The following is a 27,823-nucleotide window of genomic DNA, read 5'->3' on the forward strand; positions in this document are numbered from 1 at the left end:
GTTGGGAAACGTCGGTGAGGCTCTTCTGCTTCCGGGCAGCTTTCGGCCCTCTCTAGGCACTTTCTCCCGCATCTCTCACTTTCTGGTCCAAACTTTTCCCACCACCCACGCATGCTGCTTTTCTCCCTGCTTCTGCCTCAAAAGTTGGACTCGACCGAGGTCATCAATAGGAGCACCTTTCTCTCAACTTTTCAGCACCTCACCTCCATCTTTTCCTCACTTAAAAAAAATATATTTATTTATTTTTAGAAAGGGGAAGGGAGAGAGAAAGAGAGGAAGAGAAACATCAGTGTGTGGTTGCCTCTCACGCACCCCCTCCTGGGAACCTGGCCTGCAACCCAGGCATGTTCCCTGACTGGGAATCAAACCAATAACCCTTTGGTTTGCAGGCTGGTGCTCAACCTACTGAGCCACACCAGCCAGGGCCATCTGTTCTTCTCTCTTATCCTCCCATCTCAACAGTCAGATTGTCTATCTCCTTACCAATGCTTCAGAATTTACTCCATCACCCCCTCCCCAATGTTTTAGTACTTTCTCTCCACTGGCTGTACCCTCTCAGACAAAAACAACAAAAAAACCAAACAAGCAAAAATCTTGGTCAAGTACCTTGATCTCCCCCAAGTCTGACAGCCACCCTGCTGCTCCCTGGTTCAATTCATACATTCACTTGTTCACTCATTTAAGAAACTTTTGTTAAGTGCCTACTATGTGCCAGGCACTGGAGGCAAAGAGACAGTCTTTGTCCTTAAAGTCTTCCAGGTCCAGAGGGAGAGTCAGACTCACAGATGGGAGGATGACAAGTGAGATGCAAAGATGGACCCGTGCTGGGTGGTGAGATTCACAGGGTGCCACGGGAGGAAGGGGGAACCCGAGGATGGCGCTCTGCCTTCCGGTCTGCGCAGCAGGTGACGGTAGAGCGGCTCATTAAGACACAAAAAAGGAAAAGGGAAGGAGGAGCTCAGTGTGAGGGGTGATGGTGCTCTCTGGGTGGGTTCGGGATTTGAGGATCATTAGGATGTAGAAGTTGGAACCATGAATGCATAGAGTGCTCTCTGCTGCAAGTGACAGAATGATGACACCATGATATCTGTGAAGTTGCATCTAAAGAGTTAAGAGGTAGGAAGTCCCAGGGGTGGGTGACCTGGCAGCACAGCGACCCCAGTGTTTTCTCTGGTCCCTCTTTGTCCTTCTCAGGGAGCTGATTTCTTCCTCAGACTTGTCCTGTCTTGGTTGCAAGGCTGAAAAAAACTGAGGTCATGTGAGCAAGGAAGAAGGGATGGCCCCTTTGTAACCCTCGTCCTCCTGGCCTGGCACCGCTGACCTACACAGTTCAGCAGACACATGAGGAACTTGGGCTCCCAAGTCAAGCATGTCTGGGTTCATGTCCTTGAGCCACCTCGGCAAGCTGTGTGACCTCCTACGAGTTATTTTTCCTTTCTGTGCCTGAGTTTCCTCAGGTCTATAATAAGAAATAGATATTTGTTCTGTGAACCAATTTCTGGTTCACAGCTCCTTAAACCCTTAGAATTTCTACATGCAGAGGCTGACGGAGGTGTCTTTTGTTATGTGAATGAGATGACTTGGAAGCACCAAAGGATGGGGGCTGGTTGCCAGGAGAACCCTCCATATGATTAGAGTTGGAACTTTCAGTCCCAAATGTCTCTCACTCTGGGCAGGGGAGAGGGGCTGGAGGTTAACCAATCACCAACAGTTAATGATTTAATCAGGCTTATGGCTTGCATACTAAGGTTTCCATAAAACCCAAGAGAACAGGGTTTGGAGGGCTTCTAGGTTCATGAACACGTGGGGGTCCTGGGAAAATTGTGGCCCCGCCTTCCCACATGCCTTACGTGTCTCTTCTACCTGGCTGCTCCTGAATTTTATCCTTTTGTAATAAACCCTTGATCTAGAAAATGAAATCTCCCTCCGATTTCTGTGCTCTTCTCTAAATTAAATTAACTTCAGTAAATTAACTGAACCTGTGGAGAGGGAGCCGGGGGAACCTCCAATCTATAGCCGATCCGTCAGAAGCACAGGTAAGAGCTGGGTGTCTGAAGGAGGGCCGTCTGTGGGACTGAGCCCTTTACCCTGGCAGATCACATCAGAATGGAGTGGAATTCTTGAGCACCCTGCTGGTACCTTAGAACTGTTTGTTGGTACAGGGGAACCCCCGTGCTGGAATTGGATTCGGGAACCCTTTTCAGGGATATAATAATTTTTGTCATTGCTGAGATGGTGAAATGAAACAATACGTACAAAGTGCTTAGCCCAGTGTCTGGCACGTAGTAAGTGCTCAGCTGGAACGAGCCATTAACAGTTTGGGGGGCCAGCCTTTCCTTGAATTTCCCCAGCCCCCTCTCTCTAGGCCCCCTCCTCTTTCTCTGACTGCTCCCCCTCTTCTCCTCCACCTTACTGCCCACCCTTCCCAAGGCTGGCTTCTTTGCCCTCACTACTCCCTGGGTCTCGGCTCCAACCCTCGACCCCTCTCCAGGCTGAGGAGATCAAGCCTACTCTCCTGCCGTCCCTCTTTCGTGAGACCCTGGACACTCCTGTGTGCCCCACGCCCTCTTAGGCTTATCCTGAGGCCTGATGTCACTGCTCCTGTTCTCGCCCCAGCACCTAATACCTGGTGGCCCTAACTAATGTCCTTTGGCATGAGCTTCTGTCTTAAAAACAACCTCTGGGACTGCTACTCTAATGACGTCTACCTGCCACCATGGAAGCCGTCCAGAAGGACATGGAGAACAACTCGTATCAGTGCAGAGAGCAGAGGAGAGCACGTGGATAACTTCTAAGTGTGACTAGGTGGGGCTCGGCTATTTCCGTCTGTCTCCCCTCCTAGGCTGTGGGCATCTCGGGGCGGGGAGAAGGGTTATTCATCTGTCTGTCACCCGGTGCCTGATGTATACAGTTAGTACTCAGGAAAATATCTCATGAATGAATGTGATTCCTGGCTTTGCCCCTTAACTTCCTTTGACTTTGAATAAGGTCCCTATTCAACCCCAGTGTCAAAATCTGCAACACAAGGGAATTGGATTACATTTTAAGGGAGCTCTTTCAGCATTAAGGTGGCATTAGTGGTCATGGGATGGGGGACCGGCTAGCTGGGGTCGGGGGTCCGTGTCAAGGTCTCCAACAACGTGCTGTGCCCAGGTCTGAGGCAGAAAGATGGGCTCAGAGAGAGGGGCTGCCCTGCCCCGTCTTCTTGGGAGCTGCCCGGAACACCAGAGGAAGGGTGGACCTGAGTATGGCCAGTGAGGGGGCACTGGCTATTAACCCTGAAACTCCCAGGGGCCCATTCCCGGGGTCCCATCCCTGGCTCATGTGGGAGGAGACTGATTTCTGGTGTGGGAGGAGACTGATTTCTGGAGGAAACTCTGGGTACCTAGTCCTACCCCAAGTCTGCCCACGAACAGGCTGTTCTTGTTTACGACCCCCGTCCCGAGAGGACAGCGATTGCACATCCCCACACATGATCTGAGAGTCTGGTCTTGCAGGCTGGGAGGAAACTCAAGCCCCGCCAGCCGTGCTGGCACCAGAATGCTCAGCTGGTCCCTTCCTGGGGCTCATGTGACCAGGGTCTAGCTATAAATATCAGAGGGGCCTCAGACCAAGACAGATTTCAGGCACCAGGAGAAGAAGGCCAAGAGACTCTGGGCGAGTGTTTTGTGACAAAGGCAAAACCCCAGGTCTGCTTAGAGCGAGGAAGGTAAAGGAGGCAGCCAGGGGAGCCCCACACCCCCCCGACAGTATGGATTACAAATCCGGCCTGATCCAGGATGGGAACCCCCTGGAGAACCTGGAGAAGCAGCTGATCTGTCCCATCTGCCTGGAGATGTTTACCAAGCCCGTGGTCATCTTGCCGTGTCAGCACAACCTCTGCCGGAAGTGTGCCAGTGATATCTTCCAGGTGAGTGCCGGGCACGGCCTAGTCCTGGGGGCTCTGGGGGCTCCTTGGCTTTCCTCTGATGAAAACTTTCCTCTCTCAGCCCAGGACCCTTCTAAACTGGGGCCCGTTTTTCCCCTGCAAAGGCCTCTGAACTGAGCTGAGGGGTCTGGATAATGGTTCTGAGGGCCCAGTTCCTTTTCCATGACGCATGTGTCCCCTCCCCATCCTGTGGCAGCTCAGCCACCTCCACCCTGAGCACTGCAGTTGACTCTTCAATCAGGAGTCAAATGCCTCAAGTGATAAGTGGGGGAGGCAGGGGGAGAGGAGAGAGAAACCAGACCCCTGGGGCTGGAGCCAGCTCCCTGGTGGCAGGGGGCCCAGAGCTGTAGGAGGAGGGAGGGTGGGAGGCACTGGCCAGTAGCAACACCTTCCCCTTCGAGGGTACTGCCTCCAATATAAGGCAGGAGGGGCTTTATCTAAGAAAGGCAGGAGAGTGCATGTCCTGGCTGGGAGGCAGGACTCAAGCTTCCCCAGAAGCACTTTACAAAATGTTCTCTCACTGTTTTATCTTTAAAGTAGCAGCCCTAGTCACTGGTTCTAATCATAATGCCCATTTGACAAATGGGAAAACTGAGGCTTGGAGGGATAACATTGCCTGCCTAAAGTCATTCAGAGAATGGCTGTGACTTGAACTCCAGGTCTGTTGATTGCTTGGTGTGTCTCAGGCGCTCTCTGTGGGAGTGATCTGCCTCTCAACTCAAGACGGAGGCTCCATCCAGGTCCTGTGGTTGGACAAGAATGGGTGGGGTGAGCAGGAGGGAGGATAATCAGAGATTAGAAAGGGCAGGGGCTAAGGGGGAGCCCAAGACTCACCTCTGTCCTCGACACCCACAGGCTGCGAACCCCTACTGGACCAATCGAGGTGGCTCGATGTCCATGTCTGGAGGCCGTTTCCGCTGCCCCTCCTGCCGCCATGAGGTGATCATGGATCGTCACGGAGTGTATGGCCTACAGAGGAACCTGCTGGTGGAGAACATCATTGATATCTACAAGCAGGAGTGCTCAAGGTCAGTTCACCCGGTCCTGGGAGCCCCTCCTCCCTTCCCAGCCCTTCTGTGCCTGGCTGTCCCAGGCTCCTTCCTCCTTCATCTGCTCGAGATCCAGTCGCCTAGCTGGATGGGCTCCACCAGCCAGTTCGGAGAGCCATGTCCCTCTTCCTCAGGCAGGAACAGAGGCTCACTCTATGTGAGTGGGAAGGGGCCCAGACTGCTCTACTGCAAGCTACTGCGATAGGACCCAGAGGGAAGACAAGATGGGAGAGGGACAGAGAGGCACTGGGGCCAGCTAAGGGGCCCTGATAAGCCGAGAAAGTGCCCAGTGAGAACAGAGCCGGTTTCTATAGTGATAGCAACAGCTAAGGGAGGCACACACTGGGAATGCTTTCTCCCGCTGCTGCACAACAGCCCTATAAATCAGGCATGACTTATCATCCCATTTCACAGAGAAGGAGGCTGAGGCTCAGAGAGGTGGAGTCAGTCGCCCAGGGTTGCTCAGCGGGGAAATGGGAGAGCTGGGAGTGGGCCCTGACGAGGGAGCTGCGTGTCTCCTTGACCCAGAAGCATGGCTCCATCTCAGGCAGAGCTTGTGAGTGCTGGAGGTTGTGCCGTGTGGGGCCTCGAACTGGGGAGAGACACAGCTCCCAGGGAGATCTTTACAAATCAGGATGTCCCAACAAGACTTCCAGGCAGCCCCGATGGTCCCAAACTGTCACAGCCTGGAGGCAGCGTCCTGCCCAGGGAAAGGTGACAGACCCATCCTAGCGAGAAGAAGCCCAGGCCTAGGGAACTGTGTTTGCTCATCCAACTCTGTTACTAATGCATTGCAGGGTCCTCGTAAGTCCTTGAGCCTTCATTTCCCCCGCCTTCAGAGGGGACAGTAAAGTTTGTTTGGGGGACTGTATAGGATTTTAATGGGAAATGTTCAAAAATGTCACACATTTATTGAGCACCTACTGTGCGTAGGCACCATACTATTTCCCACAAGTTATCCCTACTTAATTCTCACAGTAACGATAAGACAGTCTTCCCCTCATTTTACATAGAAGGCCACTCAGCTTGCAAGTGCTGGAGCTGAGAGGGAGCCTGTCTGACTGGCTCCACAACGAACACTCCTGACTGCTGTCGTGTCTCTCGCTGCTAGGGCTCAACACTACAAAATGCAAATATACTTTTGATCATTATAATACTAATAAAATCAACATTGCACTAGAATATTAGCCCATCCAGTGTCGGCCTATGAAGATTATACTGTGTTCGAACTTATGAGGGCTTCCTGCATGGTCGGATGACAAAGATAGCCGCCCATAGTAGGGGTCTGCCCAGTACTATACCATCACTACAGCCAACTCCTGCCATGATCTCAGGAACTCTGGGAGGAAACCAAAGCTCAGAGAAGCAAAAGCACTTGCCCAAGCACTTGTCCATTATTCACAGAATGAATAAGTGCAGAACAATCTGGATTCAAACCCACATGCAGAAGTCTGGGCTGGGTGGTCGCCTGCAGTGTTAGGGGCTGGGAAATCAGAGGTAGTGTAGACACGGGGTGGACTCTAAATGCGTGCGGAGTCCAGCCAGGGGAGGTAAGACCTAGACCCCCCAAATGAATCTCAGGTAGGAGGTGACCAATTTCCTGAGAGAAGCACAGATAACGTGTTAGAGCCCTTAAGTGGAGAGAGAGACAAAGGAAGAGAGACATTCTAAGAATGAGTGTTTGGGAACAAAAGGAAGTAAGAGTCTAGACCCTGGGAGAACAATCTCTGGATTAGAAGTCGAGGCTCGTGCTGGGCTGTCAGACAGCCTGAACTGCCTGTGTATTAGCTGTGCGGCTCGGGCACACACACTGCTTCCTTCTCTGAGCGTCGGGCGCCCTCCGTGCTTGCTAATTTATTCCTTCTGCCTGTATTTACTCACCACCTCCTCCATGCAAGGCACTGTACACTGCAGGTTCAGGACTGAAGGGAGTGGGCAGGTTTCCCTGCTTTGATGGAGGTTACAGTCTGGTGGATTAAATATAGAATTCTATGAGGCCATGATAAATTGCTTCACTTAGAGCCCAGCCTGCAGAAACGGAGAGGTGCAGTGACTATAATTAGAGCAAATGAACTTCAGCCTCCCCTGCCCTGACTTGCTGGGTGACCTTGGGTGAGTCAATTCACCTTTCAGGGGCCCAGTTTCCTCCTCTTGAAAATGTCTCCAGATCTGACTCGGGGGTCCTACCACCCTTCCAATGTCCAAGCCAGCTCCATCACCAGAATTTGAGTCCTAGTATGTGGTGACAACCATGGTGTCGTTGGCTTCCCTGGCACTGGCTCCCCACAGGATAAAGAAAAGGATCAGGACATCCAATCACTGAGAACTTGGGTCATAGGTCTGGGGAGGAGCTATGACTGGAGCTGGGTGAGGAGACCCCACCTTGTGACTCGTGACTCTTCCACTTCAGTAGGCCCCTGCAGAAGGGCAGGCACCCCATGTGCAAGGAGCATGAAGACGAGAAAATCAACATCTACTGCCTCACCTGTGAGATGCCCACCTGCTCTATGTGCAAGGTGTTTGGGGCCCACCAGGCATGTGAAGTGGCCCCGTTACAGAGTGTCTTCCAGGGACAAAAGGTACTGGCCCGAGCCGCTTCCTCTCACAGCCTGTTGGGCACGGCCCGATGATTCAGGATTCAGATTTGATCCTTGCATGTCTGCTGAGCCAGGGCCCTTTCAGTAATGGGCCCTCTGGAGGGACTTCCCAGGCTACAGGGACAACAGTCCTTGCCTTCCTGGGGGAGGTGGCTGAGCTCATGGGTTATACTTAGAGCCACTTGAGAGCACCTGGGTGTGGCCTCAGGGGAGAGGCCAGACCCCAGGGCCAGGCCGCCGGGGCCTCTCAGGACATGGGGGCCTCTCAGGCCATGGCTTTTACACCCCAGTGTGCTTTGGGCCCCAGATACCTCTTCCTGTGCTGGTCACCTGTCTCAGGCTCCAAATCCCCCAGACATGTGGGAGACCCACTACCCTGTCTGTGCAGTGACCTGTGGCCCCTCTCTCCATACTCTCTCTTCCCCACCTCCTGCCCTTCTCTTGATCTCTCTTTAAAATCATTTTTAAAGTGAATGTTCAAATACAGTTGTCTCCATTTTCCCACCACCACTTTCCCCCATCCCACCCATCCCCACCACTGATCTTTTTTAGAACTCCCAACTATTTCCTCTCTTCATCCCTTCTTTCTCAGAAACAAGCCCCTCTTCTACCAGTACCTTGCTGTGTATTTTGGGCAGCTCACTTCCCCTCTCTGGGCTCCATTTGTAAAATAAAGAAAACAGTATCTCTCATGTTCTCTGCTCTGGACCTCGGCTGTCCCTCGGAAAGAGCACCCTCGACAGCTAGTGGAGGCTCTTTAGCAGAGAGGGGAGTGAGGGTGCCGATGTGCTGTCAGTTCCCAGAGGGCGGGCCCTGAGACTATTTCTGTCTCTCCTGACCCCCCACCCCCTCCTCCCATCCAGACTGAACTGAGTAACTGCATCTCCATGCTGGTGGCGGGGAACGACCGCATGCAGACCATCATCACTCAGCTGGAGGACTCCAGTCGCGTGACCAAGGTGAGGGGACCCGGGGGTTTGAAGCCTCCAGTGCAGCCTAGTCTGTGGGGTGAAGGCTCACCCCTGGGTTGTGATTCAAGGCTGGGGCCTGCAGCCTGGGGTGTTCAAGCAGGGGTAGTGGAGAGGGACTGACTAATCCTTTAATCCACTCATTCAACAAATGTTTCTGGAGCACAGCTGTGTGTCGGTCCCTGCCAACGGCCCCAGGGGTGGGGTGGTAAACAAGACAGCCCCCACCCCACCAAAAATTCCCAGGATTTAATTTAATTTAATTTAATTTAATTTATTTTGTTTTTTAGCATTGGTGGTTTTTAGACCATTGTTCTCTGTGTGCTGTACACCAAGGCTTCAAACTTTGAAGTGCACACAAGTCACCCTGAGGTCTTGTTAAAGTCCAAGTTCTGGTTCAAGAGGTCTGGGATGAGGCATGGAATTTTGCGTTTCTAACAAGTTCTCGGGGTTTGCCCACGTTGCTGGCCCATGGGCCACAATTTGAGTAGCAAGACTGTAGAGGCAAAAAAAAATTTTCTGTTTCTGTAAAAACACCCATGATTTCCTTTCTTCACTTGGGAGAGGTCCCTGGAGATGAGGTGGGGGCAAGGGATCATCAGATTGCTGGTAGACAGGAGGGGGACATTGTTACCACCCATGTGGGCTCCCAGGCTGATAGACAATGCTAGAGCCCCTGGTCTGATGAGATGCTATTATTGTATCCATTTTGCAGACAGGAAACTGAGATGTGGCATCTGTGTTGAAGACAAGGGAACTTCACTGAGGAAGTCCTAGGGAAGGAGCTGCTTCTCCACCTCTTCTAGGACCAAGTGATGCAGAGCTTCTCGAATCCATTCTTGGTCCTAAAATGGGGAGAAGAGTGTGACTTGGGGACACACTGGAGGGCCAGAATGTATCATTTCATTTGACCCCAGAGTCTCTATTTTTGAGGAATGGGGTTGCTTTCTCCATGACACCAGGCTCCAAACATGTACTGAGTAGCTATGAAACCTTAGCAAGTGCTTTCTTCTTGCTAAACCTTCATTTCATCTTGTGTAAAATGAGGGTGTAGTAAGACCTCTTCCAGCTTTAGATTCGTTTTTCTTAGCACACCCATTCCAGAAAGGAAGTGTTGGGGATAGGGAGAAGCCAACAGGATGTGACTCCAAGATCTCTGTCCCCAGGAGAACAGTCACCAGGCGAAGGAACAGCTGAGTCGGAAGTTTGACATGCTGTACGCCATCCTGGATGAGAAGAAGAGTGAGCTGCTACAGCAGATCACGCAGGAGCAGGAGGAAAAGCTCAGCTTCATTGAGGCCCTCACGCAGCAGTACCGGGAGCAGCTGGACAAGTCCACCAAGCTGGTGGAGACAGCCATCCAGTCTCTGGACGAGCCTGGTGGAGCCATCTTCCTCTTGGTGAGCACGACTGAAAAGGTGTGGGCAGAGTCCGTTCAATTCAACAGCTCCGTATAAGGTTCAAGTCATGCTCTTCCTCTGACCACCTACATGCCCTTGGGCAGGTCATTTAAACCTCCCTGAGGCTTATTTTCCTCATCTATAAAACAATCCCTACCTACACCTGTTAACTGAGCACCTACTATATAGGTCAGCCACAGAGATGTAGGAGACACAGCCCTGCCCCAGAAGAGCTTGTTGGGGGAGACAGAAAGGGACCAGCTAAAAGATCCCACAGTTCAGTTCCATAAAAATTTCCTAAGCACCTACTGTAGGCCAGGCTTTGTGCTAGACATTAGGTGTAAAGAAGGGATTAGGATAAGATTCTCATCTTGGAGAGTTCAGGGTGTAAGGTGTTTAGACTGATATCCCTAAAATCCAAGCTGCCTACCAGGACAATGGAAGGGACCTAGAGTGATCACCAGGACCTGTGCAGAAGAAGTTCTGTTCAGTTCAGGGTGGGGAGCAGGTCACAACTGGGCTGGGAAATGGTACCAAGTGCCCACCCGCAGGACCCAGTCACTGGTTTTGCTGATTTCCTGGGGCCATCCCTAATGCAGTACTAACCACTTGCTCTCTCTCCCCCCACAGAGTGCCAAACAACTCATCAAAAGGTCAGTGTCTCCCCGGGCCTGTGATCCAAGGCCCTAGCTCCTACCAGGGCCTCTGACTTCTGTCCAATGGGCCTCCTCCTTTACATTAGGGCTGCTGGGCGGGTCTCATCCTGGGCTGGCTTTCCCGGCCTTTGCATCATCCCGTGCTTTCTTGAACTGGTATTTGCTTGTGACTGGAGAGGAAATACTCCACCGCTCCAGAGGGAGCCTCTAGGTGCAAGGCCTGGGTGTGGGCACAAGCGTGTGTACTGGCGTGAGTTGGAGCTAAAACACCCTTTCCCTGCACTAAGCCCCAGATCTCTCTTTCTCTTTCTCTCCCACTCCTATCCCCCCCCCCCCCCACAGCATTGTGGAAGCTTCCAAGGGTTGCCAGCTGGGGAAGACAGAGCAGGGCTTTGAAAACATGGACTACTTTACTTTGGATTTAGAGCACATAGCAGAGACCCTGAGGGCCATCAACTTTGGGACAGGTAAAGGAGGTGGTGGTGCCACTTGTCTGCTTCTCTGCCCAACCCCCGGAGATCAGCTTCCCTTCCACTGGGCCCCACGTGGAGGCAGATACACTAGCAAAGATGCCCAGATATCAGCCAGCTTCTGGATGAGCCCAGAGCTGAGCACAGCGCCTGGTACATAATTGTTGCTCAGTAAATTATCGCTGTAGGGAGGCGTCTTGGGCTGTGGGAAGACCATTGCATTTGGAGACAGACAGACCTAACTGTGAATCCGGGACTGCCATTTGTTGTCTGTGTGACCTCTGCTGAACCCCTCCACCTCTCTGGGCTTCATTTTTCTAACTAAAACTTGGGTCAAAAGTGGGCCTGCTCACAATGACTACCTCATGGTATTGCTGCAACAACTGAGATATCGACACAGAAGAGTTTGTAGAATACTAGACATACACTGATTGGTGCCTAAAGCTAGTTTTGGGTTCAGCTTTTTCATGCTATTGTCTATGATACTCAGGTACCCTAATTTATCTATACCATATCCTCATTTCTGTTTATAGTTATTCTTCCACAGGGTGCCTACCATGATTGTCACAATGCAGCCATAACAGCAATAAGAGTAAAATAATAAGAGAAAAATGAGGAAACCCCATGAAGAGCAAAGATGTAAATAATTTGCTCAAGCTCACAGTTGAAAGGCAGCTATTACGCAATGAAAAGGAGATGGTAGGTCCGGTTTTGTCAAACTGGCGTTGTTCTGAGAGGTGATGCTTCCATGAACAGGACAAAGAGAGGTATGCAGGAGCAGGAAAGAGTTATACCATGGCCAGCACGGGGAAGCTCAGCTTGCCTGCAAGCTTGCAGAATCTGCTGTTACATCTGTGCTCAGAGCACCTGAGGTACCCCACTTGTGGGTGAGGACAAAATGCATTCTGAAGCTGGCAGATGCTGGCAGACTTAGGGGTAGCTGTCACTCTGAAGAGTTACCCTCCTGAAGCTAATATATTCAAGAGTGGATCGTACTGTGTGAACAGGGAGGCATTGTGAAGACCTGCACTGCCTTCCAAAATCTCCCTCAGCCTTAGTTCCCTCATGGGAAACTGGGGAGAGAACCATACCAACAGCTACAGTACAATTTCTTAAGCACTTTCTATGTCCCAGGCACTAAGCCCTTAATACAACTTCATGAGGTAGTTTCTGTTGTCATCTCCATTTTGTAGTTGAGAAAGTAGAGCCCAGGGACAATGAGAGGTTTCCTGGAGGCCACACAGCTAGTAGTAGCCCATGTGGGTGCCACCAAGGGCCATCTGGCTCATAGATTCTTGGTGAGGATTACCTGGGACAGCGCATGTGCAGCGCTGAGCACAGCCCTTGGCATGAATAGCTAATGTAACAATGATGAAACAAAGGCAGCAAAACGCCCTGGGTTATGCGTAGATTCCTGGGAGGTGGCTGGAAATTTGGCTCTCGTTTTGGGGGCATTCACTCTTTCAAGCCTCTTCCTGGACACTCTAGACAAGTGCTCTGACTCTGTGGTGACCCTCTCAAGGCCCCAAAGGAATGAGGAAGCAGCTTTGGAGAGGGGTGGACAATAGGCATGTTCCTCACTAGCACATGTTCCTCGTTTCCCATCCTCGTCAGGATGGGAAAGGGGGGACACAGGTTGCAACCCACTCACAGTCTGGGGCTCGGCTTCAGAGAACCAAGGAGCAGGTGCCCCAGAAGTGCTCCCACCCTCTATCACCTTCCTGTAGGCTGAGGAATAAGGAAAAGTGGACAGGGAGTACTAGGCAAGCAGATTTCAAAGGCTGGGCAAATTCCTTCAAGACAAGGACCCTGATCACTGAAAATCAAGGCATTCTTGTCCCACCTCCTCAGGTGATATCGATCTGTCTAACTGAGAGGTATGCAGAAGTACAGTGTACCCAGAAAAGTCCCCTCTGGTCACAGGCAGATCAGGCGGTAGAGGCTGCTGTAGCTCCTGGAACAAAGGAGCCTCCTGAACCTCCCTCCCTGGGAGGGTGCAGACAGAGGGGGAGGGAAGCCCACCCCTGTGCAGCTCGGCTTTGGCAAGCCCATCACCTCCTGGGCCACTAAAGTCATTGCATGGCTGGATGACTCCGACTGGCGTCGGAGGGATTGGGATCAGTGCTGTCCCCAGCCTGGTGTGAGCAACACCTCTGAGAAACCAGCCTATCCCAACACTGGTGTTCTTTGTCACACTCAGATGAGGAAGAGGAAGAGTACATTGAAGAAGAAGGTCAGGAAGAGGAAGGGTCCACAGAGGGAAAGGAAGAAGGTAAGAAATCCATCTATTTCCATTCATTCATTCATTCATTCATTCAGTCAGTCAGTCAGTCAGACAAAAACATGCAATGCTGCCTGGGTGCAAACTGCTGTGCTGGGCATTGGGGAGGATGTCCCTGGGTGTGATGATTGTAATTATGTGAACCTTTTATAGATAAAGTCTGCTCCCTTCGCTCTTAGAGGAAGAAACCCAAACCATGCACAATAAAAAGCGCTCATTTTTATGTCTAAATAACCTCTATCTCTATGGAAATCAACGCAGCATAACAGAGTCCTCAAGAGCCAAGCTGGGTCCACTGAGGCGTTTTGTTTGGCCAGCACAATGTAATTAACAAGGGATTTAACAAATCCGTTGACAACATTTTAAAAATTAGGATATTTTTAAAGGGATTTTTTAAGAGGATATTTCAACTAAGAATCTGGATTTCCACCTTCTTGTTAAAATGTTGAAAGGGATGATGACGTTGGGCCTGCCCTTCTCTCTTGTCCCAGAGAGTCGGCACTGGGTGGCGCTCTCCTCTGCTTGGCGCTGCACTTGCCGGCTTGCCCAGGCCCACCACTGTCCACCACCACCGTCCACCTTCCTGCTCTCCTCACTCGTGTCATCTGCTGGCCCCAAGGGCACCCGGGGGTGCCAACCCGTCGGACTGTGTCACGGCTTTATCAGGGACTGGCGGTGTGACCTTGGGAAGTTCACGTTCTGAGTCGGGCTACTCCTCTGTCCATGGGGCCACGATAGTACTGACTGACTGCAGAAGATTATAATGAGAGTGCACAGTGTCTGGTGCACGGGAAGGACGTGCTTGTTAATTAGCATATACCTATTAATAGCACTTTTAAAGCCAAATTATTATTGGAACTAAATTCCAATCCAGCTGAGAAATAGAAAGTAGTCTTTTGGAGTTTTATGTGTTGGATGTGCAATCCTATTTTGTCTTGGCAACTAAATTCTATTTTTGTGTAAAAAGGAAGAGGCCAGGCAGGAATTGGAGTTTAGTCTTTTGTCACTTCAGCTTGGTGAGCCCTGGATCCCCTCGAGTGCCTGTCTCACTTCCCATTTCTTTGCCTCTTTCTTTCAGGACACCAGTAAGGAGCTGGCTGAGGAAGAGACCCTCCAGATGCAGAGAGACCGGGGAGGGTGGGGATGGGCCCTGCCGCCTCGGTGACAGGCCCGGGGTGGGAGGGGGCGGGGCCCCAGGAGGAGGAGGCGTGTCTTCTCTCTGCTCAGAGAGCAAGGACTCCAGCCGCCCCCTGTGCCCCGCCGTCACTGAAGCAGAACTGGGAGTGCACTTGAAACCACCGCTGAGGACACTTTTCTACGTTGGTGCAAAATAGAGTATTTTGTACATTTTTTAAATGTGATTTTTGTATATACTTGTATATGTATGCCAATTTGGTGCTTTTTGTAAAGGGACTTTTGTATGATAACGCCTGGTCATCATGTGAGTGGCGGCTGTTAGGCAGGGGGAAGGAAACCTGGGTGGCCCCGCCGCCCTCGTCCTCTCCCTGGCTGGGGGGGCTGGGCAGCACCCACGCACCTGGCAGGGGGGACATGCTGTGCTCCAGTGCCTGTCCCTGACAGAGGGGGTGGAGACTGTTTGCGTTACATGTTGTTCTAATAAATGCACAGCGCTCGCTCTCTTCCTGTTACTACCAAAGGAGTTGGGGTTCCTGTTGGGGTGCTCAGTGACGCAGCTGTGAAAAATTCGGAGAGAAGAAAGTGTGCAGAATAAAGTTTTTATTCACTCTCCAAGAAAGGAGAGGGGCATGGTGTGGAGAAGCACACGGGCACTGAGGGGTGGGGGCTTTGAGCTTTTATTGGATAATAATCGGATTATCAAAGGGTGGAGGGGTGCTGTTTGGGCACTGTAACACGGGCTGCAGTTTATTCCCATGTTACCTTCCACCCGTGGTGTAGGGAGTGATCAGTTCTGTTCCTGCTTCCAGTGAGTCCCAGTCCTGGGGCCAAGGTCAGAAGAGTGAAATGGCCGTCATGTCTAACAAGGCCACAGGCCTGCTCAGCAAATGGTGCCACGATAGCAAATGGCTCTGGCTTCGCCCTTTTGGTTTCATTCAGCTTTCTTTTCTGGAGAGTTCACAGTGGAGGGACAGACGCCTGACAGAAAGACACCTGCAGGAGCGATGCAGCAATGGCAAGGCTGGGCTTCTGTCCCACCAAACGAGAGCTCTTTACATCAGCGTTTCCTAATGAGAGCTCCATGGAAAACTCCCTGAGATGATCCTCAAGAAACAGGGTTACTTCGGTGTGTTAGTTTGGATAAATCCCAGGGCAGCCAAGGTGAGGGAGAGGGGAAGCAAGGCAGGGAAGGAGAGAAGCAAATAGAGAGTGTCGAGTTACTGAACCTGCTTCAGCTTCACCAGAGACCCGGCTGTTTGCTCAGTCCTGTGTGGCGTTCCAGACAGGCCGTAAAGAACATAACCGACTCAAAGCACTTCCTCAGGGGAAGAGGTTTTCGTGTGCTGGCTCCTCTCACCTCCTGTCTCAGGACTGAAGTTTGTCTCCCAGACTGCTAATTCCTGTACACTTCCAGGTTGCATCGCTTGGCCCCTCTAGGCAGCTGCTAAGGGGAGCTAAGCTAGATGGCACCCCATCAGCTGACTCTGTGAGTAGCGGGTGGAGCAGAACCTCCCAGGTCCAGTGGGTTGGGCATGGGTGCTGGTGCTGCACAGGGGATGCTCTGCTGGAGGCCGCCTTTACCCCAAGGAAGGCCAAGGCAGCCACCAGTGCTGGGGGACAAGGCAATGACCATAGCCAAAATGGCACCAAGGCTTTCCAAGGACAAGGGGCCTAGGGGCTGGGAGAGGGATGAAACTGAGTGAATCGGGCACAGTGCACTCACTCATTGGGTCTAAGAACCTTGGACTTATAAATCTGATGAACACTGAAGATTTATCGAAGAAAAGGTCTCACCTTTTCAATATTTGAGTAGCAAATGAGTAGTCCCACTATAAAGAAAACTGTTTGACTTTAGACAATGACTGGCCAATCACGTTTATGGTGTTTGGAATACTGCCTGGACCTTAAGGCTCTTTGGTGGATTTAATATTTAACCCAATATTTCCCAGATTATTCATTTACGTGACATCCTCTAGAGCACAGGTGGGAAACACAGGACCCCTCAGGCTGAAACCCACTCTCCACCTTGTTTTATCCGGCCTGGCACCTTGTTTCTACCCGGCAGCAGCAATGAGCTCTTACTTAACTGTTAAGGAGTAGTTACATTTATACAGTCCTAAAATTACATTTGGCCCTTTGAAGGCAATCTCGAGGCTGATGTGGCCCCTGGTAAAAATAAGTTTGATGCTCCTGCTCTAGAACTAATGTTCTGTGTAACTCACTTTTTAAACATTGATTTGAAAGAGAGAAACACTGATTTGTTGTTCCACTTATTAATACATTCACTGGTTGCTTCTTGTATGTGTCCTAACCGGAAATGAAGCCTGCGACCTTGATGTATCAGGACAACGCACTAACCAGCTGACCCGCCCAGCCAGGGCTTGAAGCTCACTTTAGGAAAGTGCTTTCTGGACAAAAACGGGGCCACATATGCAACCTTACAACCTCAGAGACAGAATGTAACCACACAGGATGGTCTGAAATGAAAACTTCTTAACCAAAATTCATAGCAGGTAATCACATCCTTCTGCTATCTTCCTTGACAAAGTTCATTCTTTACCTTAACTGAGCCTATCTTTATAGTCTTTTTGCGTCTAAAATGATCTACCTTTGGAATGTCTGAGTAATCCCTTTTCCCAGACCCCTCAGGACACACTGATAGCAGGTTAATTGTTAACTATCCTGCACCCACCAATGTAAAAGAAGCATTTTTCTCTTCCGTTAGTCTTTATCCAATCCCAGAGACTTCCCCACTTTGCTTCCTCCCGCCCCCTAAGCAGTCACCAGTGAATTCCGTGGAACCCTCTTAGTGCCTCCTCCTGTCTTTGTTAAGGTAAAACTGCAATTCTCTAGAGCATTTTCTCAATCTGTCGAGATTTTGCTTCCTGGTAATTGTAGTCAGTTTGGCTCAAGTAAACTCATAAAAATTCTTATAAATTTGGACATTAACACTTTATATTTTAAAAAAGATGTTCACTTATGTACTTTTAGAGACAAGAGAAGGGAGAAAGAGAGGGAGAGAAACATTGCAACTCAGGCATGTGCCCTGGGTGGGAGCCACACCTGCGACCATTCACTTTGCAGGACAGTGCCCAGCCGACAGAGCCACGCCAGTCAGGGCTGTGACCGCACTTCAAACCCTCACCCCTTGGCTCACATTTGGGAGTTTTTCAAGGCTAATGTAGCTCAGTCCCTAAGTTTGAATTTCAGGGAATCAGATTTTGCTCTCATTTCTAGTCCTTTCTCAAGTTCTGAAGCATTTTTAATAATTTCTTTAAAAATTGCGATACATTACAGACACACAAGTGCACAAAACCAGTTATGGAGTTTAATAAACAATTGTAGAATGAAATCTGGTGTTGCTACCATGCAGGTCAAGAAAACAACATTGCCAGCTCCCAGAAGTCCTCTATGTACCCCCTTCCCCTCGTAACTTCTTCAGCTTAGAGACAGCCACTATCGTTTCTTTTCTTTTCTTTTTTAATAGTCACATACTTGCTTTTCTTTACAGTTTTATTTTCTAAAGTATCTTCCAACAGAAGACTTGGGGAATTTAAGGCCAGAAAGTGAGAGGCGGAACACCATGTATGGCAGCTCTTGGGACTCCCGTGAGCTGCTGGGGTCAGGGGAGAAGGGATGGTGTTGACGTGTCAGCTCTGCACCAACACGGACAGACGCTGAAGTACAGCGGCCCAGGGCAGGGGATGGAGATAAAGCCGCCACTCGGGGTTCTCACCGGAGCGGGTAGGCGAGGAACTCGCGCTGCTGCAGCGAGGATGGGTCTGGCAGTCCCAACCGGTCCGAAAGAGGGCCACCGCCCCAGCCGCAGGGGGGAGGCATCCCCCCCCCCAGGACCCCACTACCTAGCCTGAACGGAACACGGCCAACTGCTGATGGCTGCCCCCTGAGGATGGAAACCTACCAAACTCTCAGTCTTCAGCCCCAGGGTAGTACAACCGTAGCCTCAGGAGCCGCATTCCTGCTCTCCGGGGATCCGAGGCGAATTCCGACAAACCAAGATCCCAGAACTTCTCTGTGGGACGCTGCCAGCCCCATGCGGGGAACAGCGCTCGTGGCTGTCGCCCCCTCCTAACTTGGTAGAGGCATTCGTCGCCAGCCAGGTGGGCTCCCCGGGCCGCGGGGGACACAGGGGTGGATGCCCCGGGGCATCTCCCGGGCATCCTTTGCAGCCGGCCACCCCTCCCCCTTCCCCCGCGGGCTTTTGCACACGACGCGTGGCCGGCCGCTTCACACGGGGTGACAAAGGCCGGATAAAGCACTCGGCGTGTGGAGCCGAGGCTGGAGCAGCGCGGTCGCGGGATTGTCCCACCGCCGGGGCAGGGGCAGCGGCGCGAGAGCTGGCGTGCAAGGGGCGCAAGAGGGGCGACGGCGGGAGAGGGACGCAGGGCTTTCCCGGAAGGTGAGACGCTTCCTTGCCGCGAGCGTCTGGCGCGCAACTTCCAAGATTCACTCCGTGGGGCAACCGCGCGCGGCTTCCCGACCCAGAGTGGGGCACGCGGGGCCGCATGAAGGCCACGGATAAGCAGCATCTGTTGGACGCCAAGCCCGGAGCCCGGTAAGGCGAGAGACTGGGGAGGGATGGGAATTTGAGTGGCATCGTTTGCTCTCCTGGGATGGTTTGGGCGGCTAGAACTAGGACCACACAGGAGGGGTGCGGTAAAGTGAAGGAGAGGGAAATCTGGAGTAGACGGGGCAATGATCCCTCCCTGGAGGCTGAACACAGATCCTGACCCCAGTCCGCCGGTTTCGAGTGCGCCGCCTAGAGCCCCGCCCATGGCCGGGAACTTTGCCCCGGGGCAGCCTCGCCCAGGGAGGCCCTCTGTCCCCAGGCGCACGAGATAGGGGTTTGCCCTTCTGCTAGGTCCCGCCCCTTGGCCAGTTGGTCTTTGCCTCTTTCAGGCCCTGGGAAGGATGGGGGAGAAGTGAACGTCCCCGTCAAGGTCCCTAGACTCTGGGAGCCTGGTCAGTCCTCCAGCACCCACCTTGAACATGGGCTTCTGGTCACTCCTTAGGGACTGTCCAGCTTTGCGTGTCCTTAGCTATTCTCCTCATTGTACACGTGGGAACGTCAAGGCCCCACAGAGAGATAGGACTGGAGTCAGCCCTCCTTGTTCCCACCTCAAAGCTGAGTCTCCTTTTTCCCTTCCTTTCTGGCCAGGTCTTACACGGGGCCTCTGTGGCAGGATGGCGCGAGCTGGATTTCTGTGTCCCCACCTGACTCGAAGTTGCCATCCATTGAGTTGGCCTCGGAGAGCAACCATTACTGTCATGCGGGGAAGGGTCCTGGCAGTCACTGTGACCCCAAGAAGGAGCGGGCCTCTCGCCAGCTCTATGTGGCCTCTGCCATCTGCCTGGTGTTCATGATCGGAGAAATCATTGGTAAGGACTTCTGTGCTAATTAAACGAAACTGGCACATTAAACGAAGTCTGGATGATCCAAAAGGCTTTTCTCCTGAATATTCCAGCAACATTAATACAGCTGACACTTGAACAATGCAGGGGGCTTGGAAGGGAGGGAGTGCTGACCTGCACAGTTGAAAATCCACATGTAACTTTTGACTCCCCCAGAACCAGACCTTCTCATCCATGGGTTCAACAGACCCACCACGGTTGGGAATCCCAGGTTGGAAAACTGCGTCCGTGAGTGCGGAAGTACTGGTTTCCATGGGGTTGATTGAATCAGCAGATGGGAAACCCGAGGGCTAAATACGAAGGGCTAATTGTGTTTACTGAAAAGAATTTGCCTATAAGTGGTCCTGTGCTGTTCAAACCAGTGTTCAAGGGTCAGAGCTACATGACCCAGTGTTCAAGGCACAAGGGTCAAGATTGAACATTCACTGTGCATTTAAAAAATTTTTTAGTTTAAAACCTTTATTTTTCAATTACCATTGACATACAAATATTATATTAATTGCACTTGTACAAAGTAGTGATTAGACATTTATATCTTGCAAAGTGATCACCTTGGTAAGTCTAGTACCCACCTGACACCATATGTAGTTATTACTATGTCATTGACTATATTCCCTGTACTTTGTTGAGTCTTTTATATACACCTGTTATACAAATCCTCAAAACAACCTTGTCCTGATTTTACAGATGTTGAAACTGAGGTACATTTAGGTTAAATAATTTACCCAAGACCACACACAACTGGTAGGTGAGGGAAGGCCTGAATGCCTAGAGGGAAGGAGCGTTTACTAAATGCCTACTGTGCTTTCCAGGCCCTATTTGAACTTGACGTTTTGCATTCACTCTCTAAATAGACGTTAGTCCCAATTCACAGATGGTAGAAGTCAAGGCACAGAGAAAGTACTCGCCCATGGTCATACAGAGAATGGGTGGAGAGGTCCCAGTCTAGTGTTTTCCTCCAGAGCCCATGGTTTCCCTGCTACATGAGACAGTCTGGGAAGTTGGCTCCCGGGGCAGCTGATGAGGACCCACCATCCTCATCACTGCCCTTGCAGGTGGGTACCTGGCACACAGCTTGGCGATCATGACCGATGCAGCCCATCTACTCACTGACTTTGCCAGCATGCTCATCAGCCTCTTCTCTCTCTGGATGTCCTCCCGGCCAGCCACCAAGACCATGAACTTCGGCTGGCAGCGAGCTGGTGAGGGCCCTGGTTGGGATGGGGGTGGGGCTGGAGGAGGGGCAGGTCAAGACATGGGTTCTTAGGTGGCCGTAATGGGTGGATCCCCTGAGCAAGGCCAGAAGGGTGACTTTTGTGGGGAAAGATAATGTCAAACTTGGCTTCTCTCCTCTGGGTAAGGAGAGTTCACCTTCCTATGAAATGAACTGGGCAAACTTCAAGAACAAATGACCATAACATTAGCTCCAGGGATCAGCTCTGTGGGGCTGGAAAGGTCAGCAAGGCCTTCTGGAAGGTACAGACTTTGAACCCTCTTTAGTTCATGTCCTAATTGCATTATCTTTTTCCTCTTGGTGGGAGATAGCCCAGCCTCCCCTCCTCAGAAACCTTAGTTTGCCGGCTGAGCAATAGTTTTAAAAGCCGCTTTCTTACATGTAAAACAGAAAGACTTGACTCTAATGCCTTCTTAAGTTCCTTCTAGCTCGGACACTGTCAGATGTGTGAGTGGTGGGGTAAGGTGTAGCCATCCGCAAGATTGGTGTTGGGTTGGTTCTTCCTCAGAGATCCTGGGAGCGCTGCTCTCCGTGCTGTCCATCTGGGTCATGACTGGGGTGCTGGTGTACCTGGCAGTGGAGCGGCTGATCTCCGGGGACTATGAGATCGAGGGGCGGACCATGCTGATAACGGCGGGCTGCGCCGTGGCTGTGAACATCATGTAAGGCCTCCCTCCTCCCATTTCTCAGGTGCACACCAGCGTGCCTTCTGGTGGAAACAGGGCGGGCCACACTCCAGTACCGGCTACAGGAACAGAATTTCCCTGTCTGACCTCTGGCACCTGGAACCCCTGGGTTCTGCCTTAGGCCTGGGCCAGGTCCCCCAGGAACTGTAGATCTGCAGCAGCATCAACTCGCCCCCCCCATACATGTTGGTGAACAATGTGGGAGGCTTCATACCTAAAGTTGGGGTGGGGGAATCAGTATAGTTCTTGCAGGAGCAGTTGTCCCTAGGGGAAGAATCCCAGTTATTTCTCAAGCTGATATGACTGAAGTTGGTCTCAGTGAGAGGCAGGGTGTATAGTGTCTGTCTTATTTGGGTTCTGTCATCCTTGCTCAGTGGCCTAGGGCAAGCCATTTCCCTCCCTAAGACTCAGTTTCCCCATCCCTGACATAGTGGGGGAACTGATGACCTCCGTGGTGCCCTCCTGCTCTGAGATTTGGCACTGGGGCATCTTCGTGCCCAGATTTGGCCTGGCATTGGGGTTGAACCCTTTCTCCTGTAGCACTCAGAACCAAGGCCACGTGGGTCAGGCTCCTCACACAGTCAAAGGAATCGTGCACATGCCCGGGGCTTGGGATTTTTGCCCCACAGGAAGGCCAGCCCTAATGAGCGGCCTCTCCCTGGCTGATTTGAAGCCTCTACCTGCTCCCTCAGCGAGCCCCTCGGCTTTGTCTCCACTTCTGTAGAATGGGGTTGACTCTTCACCAGTCTGGCCACGGGCACAGCCACAACCACGGACAGAGCTATGACACCAGCCAGCAGCAGGGGAACCCCAGTGTCCGAGCTGCCTTTATCCACGTGATAGGAGACTTGCTGCAGAGCTTGGGCGTCCTGGTGGCGGCCTATATTTTATACTTCAAGGTCAGAGCTGGGAACAGAGGGAGGTGGGCGGGGGGGTGGACAGGGTGTAGATCATCTGGGGGCTCCTCTCTGCACAGGACCCTTTCCAGATTCTGTCCCCGTTCCAGCTCTTGGCAAATGGTGGGGAGAGGGAAGGAGCATTTATTCAATTTCTGATTCTCACAACAACCCCGAAGAGTAAGTAGTGGTGTTTTCTGAAGCCCAGAAAGGTTCAGGGACTTGCTCCGCGTCACGCAGCTAGTAAGTTGTGGAGCCACTTTCAAACCCAGCACTGTGTGCTGCCAAAGCCTGGGCCCCGCCCATCACACGGAGGCAGTGCAGTAAATCCGAACAAGTCAGGCCTTGGGTTTGAAGCCTGGCTCCGCCCCTTGCTAGCTGTGTGATGTAGAGTCCCTTTATGTAACCGAGTCTCAATTTACCTACCTGTAAAATGGGGGTGAGGGACCAGATGGTATCTAAGATTCCACTTAGCCCTGCCCATGTCTCAGCTCCTTGCCAACGAAGGCTGGGCAGGGACTGTGCCTTATCTCGAACTGCAGTCTGTCACCCCATCCTTCTGGGCACAGAATACACAGGGACGCAGGGCCAGGGTGAGGCTCACGCCCACCTGCAGAGAGAGCCCCTCTTCCCCACCCAGCGCTGGGACGGAAGGCAAAGGGAAGCTGAAGTGCAGAACCCCAGCTCTGCCTTCCCTTTTTCCTGCAGCCAGAGTACAAGTGTGTAGACCCCATCTGCACCTTCCTCTTTTCCATCCTGGTCCTGGGGACGACCTTGACCATCCTGAGAGACGTGATCCTGGTGCTAATGGAAGGTGACTGGGTGTGGGGCTCCCTTTCTGCTCTTGGCTCTCTGGCCCTGACGGGAGTCCCAGGGCTGAGGGGTGGATCCCAGCACTTTGGTGGAAAGCCAGGGCCTGGAGCATGGCATAACCTGGGGCCCCAGGCTGATCTTGGCATGGGGCTGGGCCCTCAGGTGTGGCCCTTCCTGGAAATGTCCTCGGACCATGCCTTCCCTTCCCCCGAGGCCCAAGGGTGCCTCCTCCCTGCTCAGATGTGGCCTCCTCACCCAGTCAAGTGGTTTCTGGGTTGGGTCTGTAGCACCTGGCACCCCGGCCCTTCCCCATACACTTTTGCCTTCCCTCAGGCAGAGGGAGGGGTGAGGATTATGCTTCCCAGTTGCACAGGGGGCAGGCTGAGGCTCAGAAAAAAGCAGTCAGTGTTGGCCGAGGCTGCCGAACTGAGAGCCAGTTCAGATCTTCTTTTCTGAGGCCGCTACCTCAGGCTGGGCTTTGAGGGGTGCTGGGTAGTGGCAAATGGTATGCCCTGAGTTACCACACTATTCATCCCACTTTGAGCTCCAGGTCTTGCGTCAGGAGTGTCTCTGTGGGCAGGGTCAATCCGAATCCCAGTTTGGGGTCAGCAGGAATGTCCAGCTACAGGTCAGAACTTTTCTCCAAGAATGTGCCTGACCCACATAAAAATGATGATGACGCCCCACTAGGTGCAGCCATCTCCAGGCTCCCTTTATTCCACTATAGAAACAACAACAACCACCCCACAAAGCCGACCTCACTTTATTGAGCACCTACTGTGGGCGAGGCGCTGTTCCAGGCAATGAGGGGGATAGGGCGGTAGACAAAACAGACTGTCCTGCTCTCGTGAAGTGTCCATTCCAGAGGAGGAGGCAGACGAGAAACTAACAAACAAGATGGTTTCAGAGAGTTTTAAGTGCTAAGAGGAGAAGACCACAGGGCGATGCGATGGGGATCATTTGGGAGGCAGCGGCAACAGCGATCCGGCCAAGGAGCTCTTCTGAGATGACATTGGAGGAGCGGGAACCAGTGTGGGTGGACGGGAGCGGTTTCCCTCAGCCCCAACCCTGCTGTCCCCAGGGACGCCCAAGGGCGTGGACTTCACCGCTGTTCGGGACCTGCTGCTGTCGGTGGAGGGGGTCGAAGCCTTGCACAGCCTGCATATCTGGGCGCTGACTGTGGCTCAGCCTGTGCTGTCTGTCCACATTGCTATTGGTGAGCGGTGGGGACGCCTCAGGGTGGGGTGAGGGAGAGAGGCAGCTGGAGGCCTGGGCATCCCCTATGGGTCCAGGTGATTCCAGCACTTTCAGGATTGCATCAGGTGTGGGAGCTGGGGGGTTACCTGGTCCAGGAGTAGAATCTGGGCTTTCCTGATGTTCAGGGTCACCTGTCCTGTTCTGCTGTGGGTAAGGCATTAGAGTTGGGCTCCTGGTGGTTCCTAAGGGCCCAAGAGTCAGTAAATGTTTTTCTGGTGCCTCCCCTGGTGTGTTCTCTTGGCCCCCAGCTCACAGCGCAGATGCCCAGGCTGTGCTGAAGGCAGCCAGCGCCCGCCTACAGGGGCAGTTCCACTTCCACACCATAACCATCCAGATCGAGGACTACTCTGAGGACATGAAGGACTGTCAGGCATGCCAGGGTCCCTCAGACTGACTGCCTGGCCAGGAGCCAACTGGAGCACGGACAGGACCTACAAATGGCAGGGCCCAGTGTCCCTCAAGCCCAGCCAGGACCCTGTGTACCTTGGCTGTTAAAACCAGATCCCTCTCCTGATCTTAGCTCCACGTTCAGTGTGGAGGAGCCTTGCCCGCTGCAGGAATGAGGCTCTTCCCCTGCCTCCCATCTGACTACAGCCAGCCCCTCGATGGGAACTCAGCCAGTGTAGAGCTAGTACAACCCGACTCCTCCGGCTCCTGGGTCAGTTCCTGTCGGGCCTTGGTTTGGGCCTAATCCTCGGCCAATGCTGTCCTACCACCAGCCTCAGGGAAAGGTGGTGAGGACAGTGAGGGGAGCTGAAGGGGGGCCTGGCCTCAACGTCCCCGGCCTACACGCCCATTTCCTTTTTCAGCCTGTCTTGCCTTTGCCTTATGAATCTGTAAAGAAGCCTGTGGACAGGGCCCCCTCCCTCTTCCGCCTCTAACAATGATCTGATTTAAGGAGGCCATGAGGTCTGGGGAGTTGTGAGACAGGCTGGCGAGCCAGGACGAGTGGAATAGGGAAACTGAGACAGAGTTAGCTGGCCAGGCCATTTTACAGCCATCTAGTAAATCACAAAATTCTATGTTCTCCAACCAAGGATGCTTAAGAGTAAATGGTTTACACTTCTCCCCAACCAGAGAGTACATATGTAGCTTAAATCGCCCTATTCAGGGAGATAGATAGTAAAAATCCAATTAGTGCCATTTGTGGCAACACACTCATGGATAGATGAAGTCAGGGGAATCGATCTCATTTTGGTATATCAGCATAAAGCTGGTGAATATTCTGTTGAGAACCTCCCCTAAGATCTCCCCTAAACTCCCAGCCTTTAAAGCCCTCAAGATGGCCCCGGCCCGGTGACTCAGTCGATTGGAACATTGTCTTATACACCAAAAGGTTGGAGGCTCGATTCCCAGTCAGGGCACATATCTAGGTTGTGGGTTTGACCCTATTGATGTTTCTCTTTCACATAATGTTTCTCTCCTTCCCTCTCTAAAATCAATAAACATATTTTAAAAATTAAAAAAAAACCCTCAAGATGAAGAACCAGTGTGCCTGCGCCCTTCCCTTCCCCTTCTCCTCCCCCGCCCCCAGGTGCCCCCTTCTGCCTTTCTCCTAATCTCCAAGGGCCCTTCTCCCACCTCTGTAACTTTCTAAATAAACTTTCTCCTACAATCTGGGTCCTCAGCTCTGAAATCTTTTCACGACTTAAGATCTGAGGTCTAATTTCACCGCCAACACTGCGGGTAACGTAAGGACCCTGCACTGTCCTACGTGTCCCCCTGAGATGGGGGCCCAGGGGCACCTGAAGCCCATCTGTGCAGCAGTCACTTCAGCGGTGAGCCAAATGTTTCCCTTGCCTGGACGGAGGAGGCTTCTGACTAGGTAAGGACCCGGCTGGTTTCCTCTTTGCTCAGGAAGCTGTGCCAGCGCAAAGATGCCCTGGTCACTGCTGGGAGGAGGGACAGGAATGTCATCTTGGGTCCTGCCCTAACCACCTCGAAGCTCCTGGGCCACTCCTCAGCCTGACAGTGTCCTGGGGAGCTCAGCCTGAAACCGGATCTGATGGGGCCAGCTGTTGCCAGTATGGCCTGACCTATTCTGAACTTGGGGATGGGGGACAAGGAGGGGCCCAGGAGACGCTGGCTTCCTGGGGTGTGTGAAGGTTCCTGAATTAGGGGGCGGCTTAAATGTGTGTGTTTGTTTGTTTCTTTTAAATGTTTTATTTATTTATTTATCTATTTATTTATAGAGAGAGGGAGGGAGAAAGAGAGGAAGAGAAACATCGATGTGAGAGAATTACATCGATCGGTTGGCTCTCACATGCCCCCAACTGGGGACCTGGCTGGCAACCCAGGCATGCGCCCTGACTTGGAGTCTAACCAGCAACCTTTCAGTTCACAGGCGGACACTCAATCCGCTGAGCCACACCAGCCAGGGCTGTTTGTTTGTTTATTTTTGGACTGTGTTTATAAACGAATGGGGAAACCTGTCTCCAGTCTCACAGAATGTTAACACTTACCTCACAGGGTTGCTGTGAGGACGGAAGCCAGTCTGCTAAGCACCTGGTCAGTGAAGAGTGGTTACTTTTATCTTTATCCTGGAAGATGCAGCCTGAGGCTGCCTTGTTCAGGAGCCTGGTGGGCTTCCCGGCTTCCCCAGGGGCAGCACTGAGTTTATCTAGGCTCTGTCATTACGCATGGCAAGAGGAGGGGGGCTTGGCTACTCACCTCCCCCTCTGAGCCTCTCTCTTCTCAGTAGGGGAGTGACGACTCTGTGCCTTTCTAGCACTGACATCAGGGTTACCTGTGACCTAGACCAGTGGGTTCTTAAGCCCCTCAAGATTAGGGGGAAGTCATTTTGTGTTGACTTGGAAGTGTGTGTGGGGGACTGCTGATGGCCGTGCTGCCCTCCACCCCAATCTCAGGGGACTCAACACCCCTTCAGCCATGGCAGGCCTCTGGGTCCTGAGCTTTGCTCTATGCCGAGTCCTTAACCCCCTCTGCAGGCATTGCGATGCTCCATTTTTACAGATGAGAAAACTCAGAGAGTGACCTTTGGTCACATAGCCAGTATGA

The 27,823-nt window shown here is 52.2% G+C and overlaps 2 protein-coding genes across 3 annotated transcripts; both read left to right on the forward strand.

The window, feature by feature from the left end:
* The first annotated feature begins 3,598 nt into the window (after positions 1-3,598).
* TRIM63 (tripartite motif containing 63) lies at positions 3,599-15,006 on the forward strand. Of its 2 annotated transcripts, XM_037135780.2 has the most exons (9): positions 3,600-3,910; positions 4,784-4,956; positions 7,388-7,556; positions 8,438-8,533; positions 9,709-9,942; positions 10,573-10,595; positions 10,941-11,065; positions 13,269-13,340; positions 14,428-14,513. In XM_037135780.2, the coding sequence occupies exons 1-9, from the start codon at positions 3,752-3,754 to the stop codon at positions 14,436-14,438; spliced, it is 1,062 nt and encodes a 353-aa protein (XP_036991675.2). In that variant the 5' UTR covers positions 3,600-3,751; the 3' UTR covers positions 14,439-14,513. The 2 variants fall into 2 exon arrangements, with proteins under 2 accessions (XP_036991677.2, XP_036991675.2); XM_037135782.2 differs by lacking the exons at positions 10,573-10,595; positions 10,941-11,065 and having other exon boundaries at positions 3,599-3,910; positions 14,428-15,006.
* Positions 15,007-18,233: 3,227 nt separating this feature from the next.
* On the forward strand, positions 18,234-26,442 carry SLC30A2 (solute carrier family 30 member 2). The gene is made up of 8 exons (XM_037135779.2): positions 18,234-19,062; positions 19,666-19,886; positions 20,975-21,121; positions 21,662-21,815; positions 22,564-22,738; positions 23,444-23,549; positions 24,630-24,764; positions 25,054-26,442. The coding sequence occupies exons 1-8, from the start codon at positions 19,013-19,015 to the stop codon at positions 25,197-25,199; spliced, it is 1,134 nt and encodes a 377-aa protein (XP_036991674.2). The 5' UTR covers positions 18,234-19,012; the 3' UTR covers positions 25,200-26,442.
* The last annotated feature ends 1,381 nt before the right edge of the window (positions 26,443-27,823 follow it).

This window comes from Artibeus jamaicensis, unplaced genomic scaffold, assembly GCF_021234435.1.
Source record: "Artibeus jamaicensis isolate MK-2021 breed Jamaican fruit bat unplaced genomic scaffold, CSHL_Jam_final scaffold_847, whole genome shotgun sequence".
Taxonomy (NCBI): domain Eukaryota; kingdom Metazoa; phylum Chordata; class Mammalia; order Chiroptera; family Phyllostomidae; genus Artibeus; species Artibeus jamaicensis.

Coding starts and splice junctions, on each gene's coding strand:
- SLC30A2 (XM_037135779.2), top strand. CDS start 19,013: ATGAAGGCCACGGATAAGCAGCATCTGTTGGACGCCAAGCCCGGAGCC. Junction 21,816..22,563: donor GCCGTGGCTGTGAACATCAT/GTAAGGCCTCCC, acceptor CCACTTCTGTAG/AATGGGGTTGACTCTTCACC. Junction 23,550..24,629: donor GATCCTGGTGCTAATGGAAG/GTGACTGGGTGT, acceptor TGCTGTCCCCAG/GGACGCCCAAGGGCGTGGAC.
- TRIM63 (XM_037135780.2), top strand. CDS start 3,752: ATGGATTACAAATCCGGCCTGATCCAGGATGGGAACCCCCTGGAGAAC. Junction 4,957..7,387: donor TACAAGCAGGAGTGCTCAAG/GTCAGTTCACCC, acceptor CTTCCACTTCAG/TAGGCCCCTGCAGAAGGGCA. Junction 11,066..13,268: donor GGCCATCAACTTTGGGACAG/GTAAAGGAGGTG, acceptor TGTCACACTCAG/ATGAGGAAGAGGAAGAGTAC.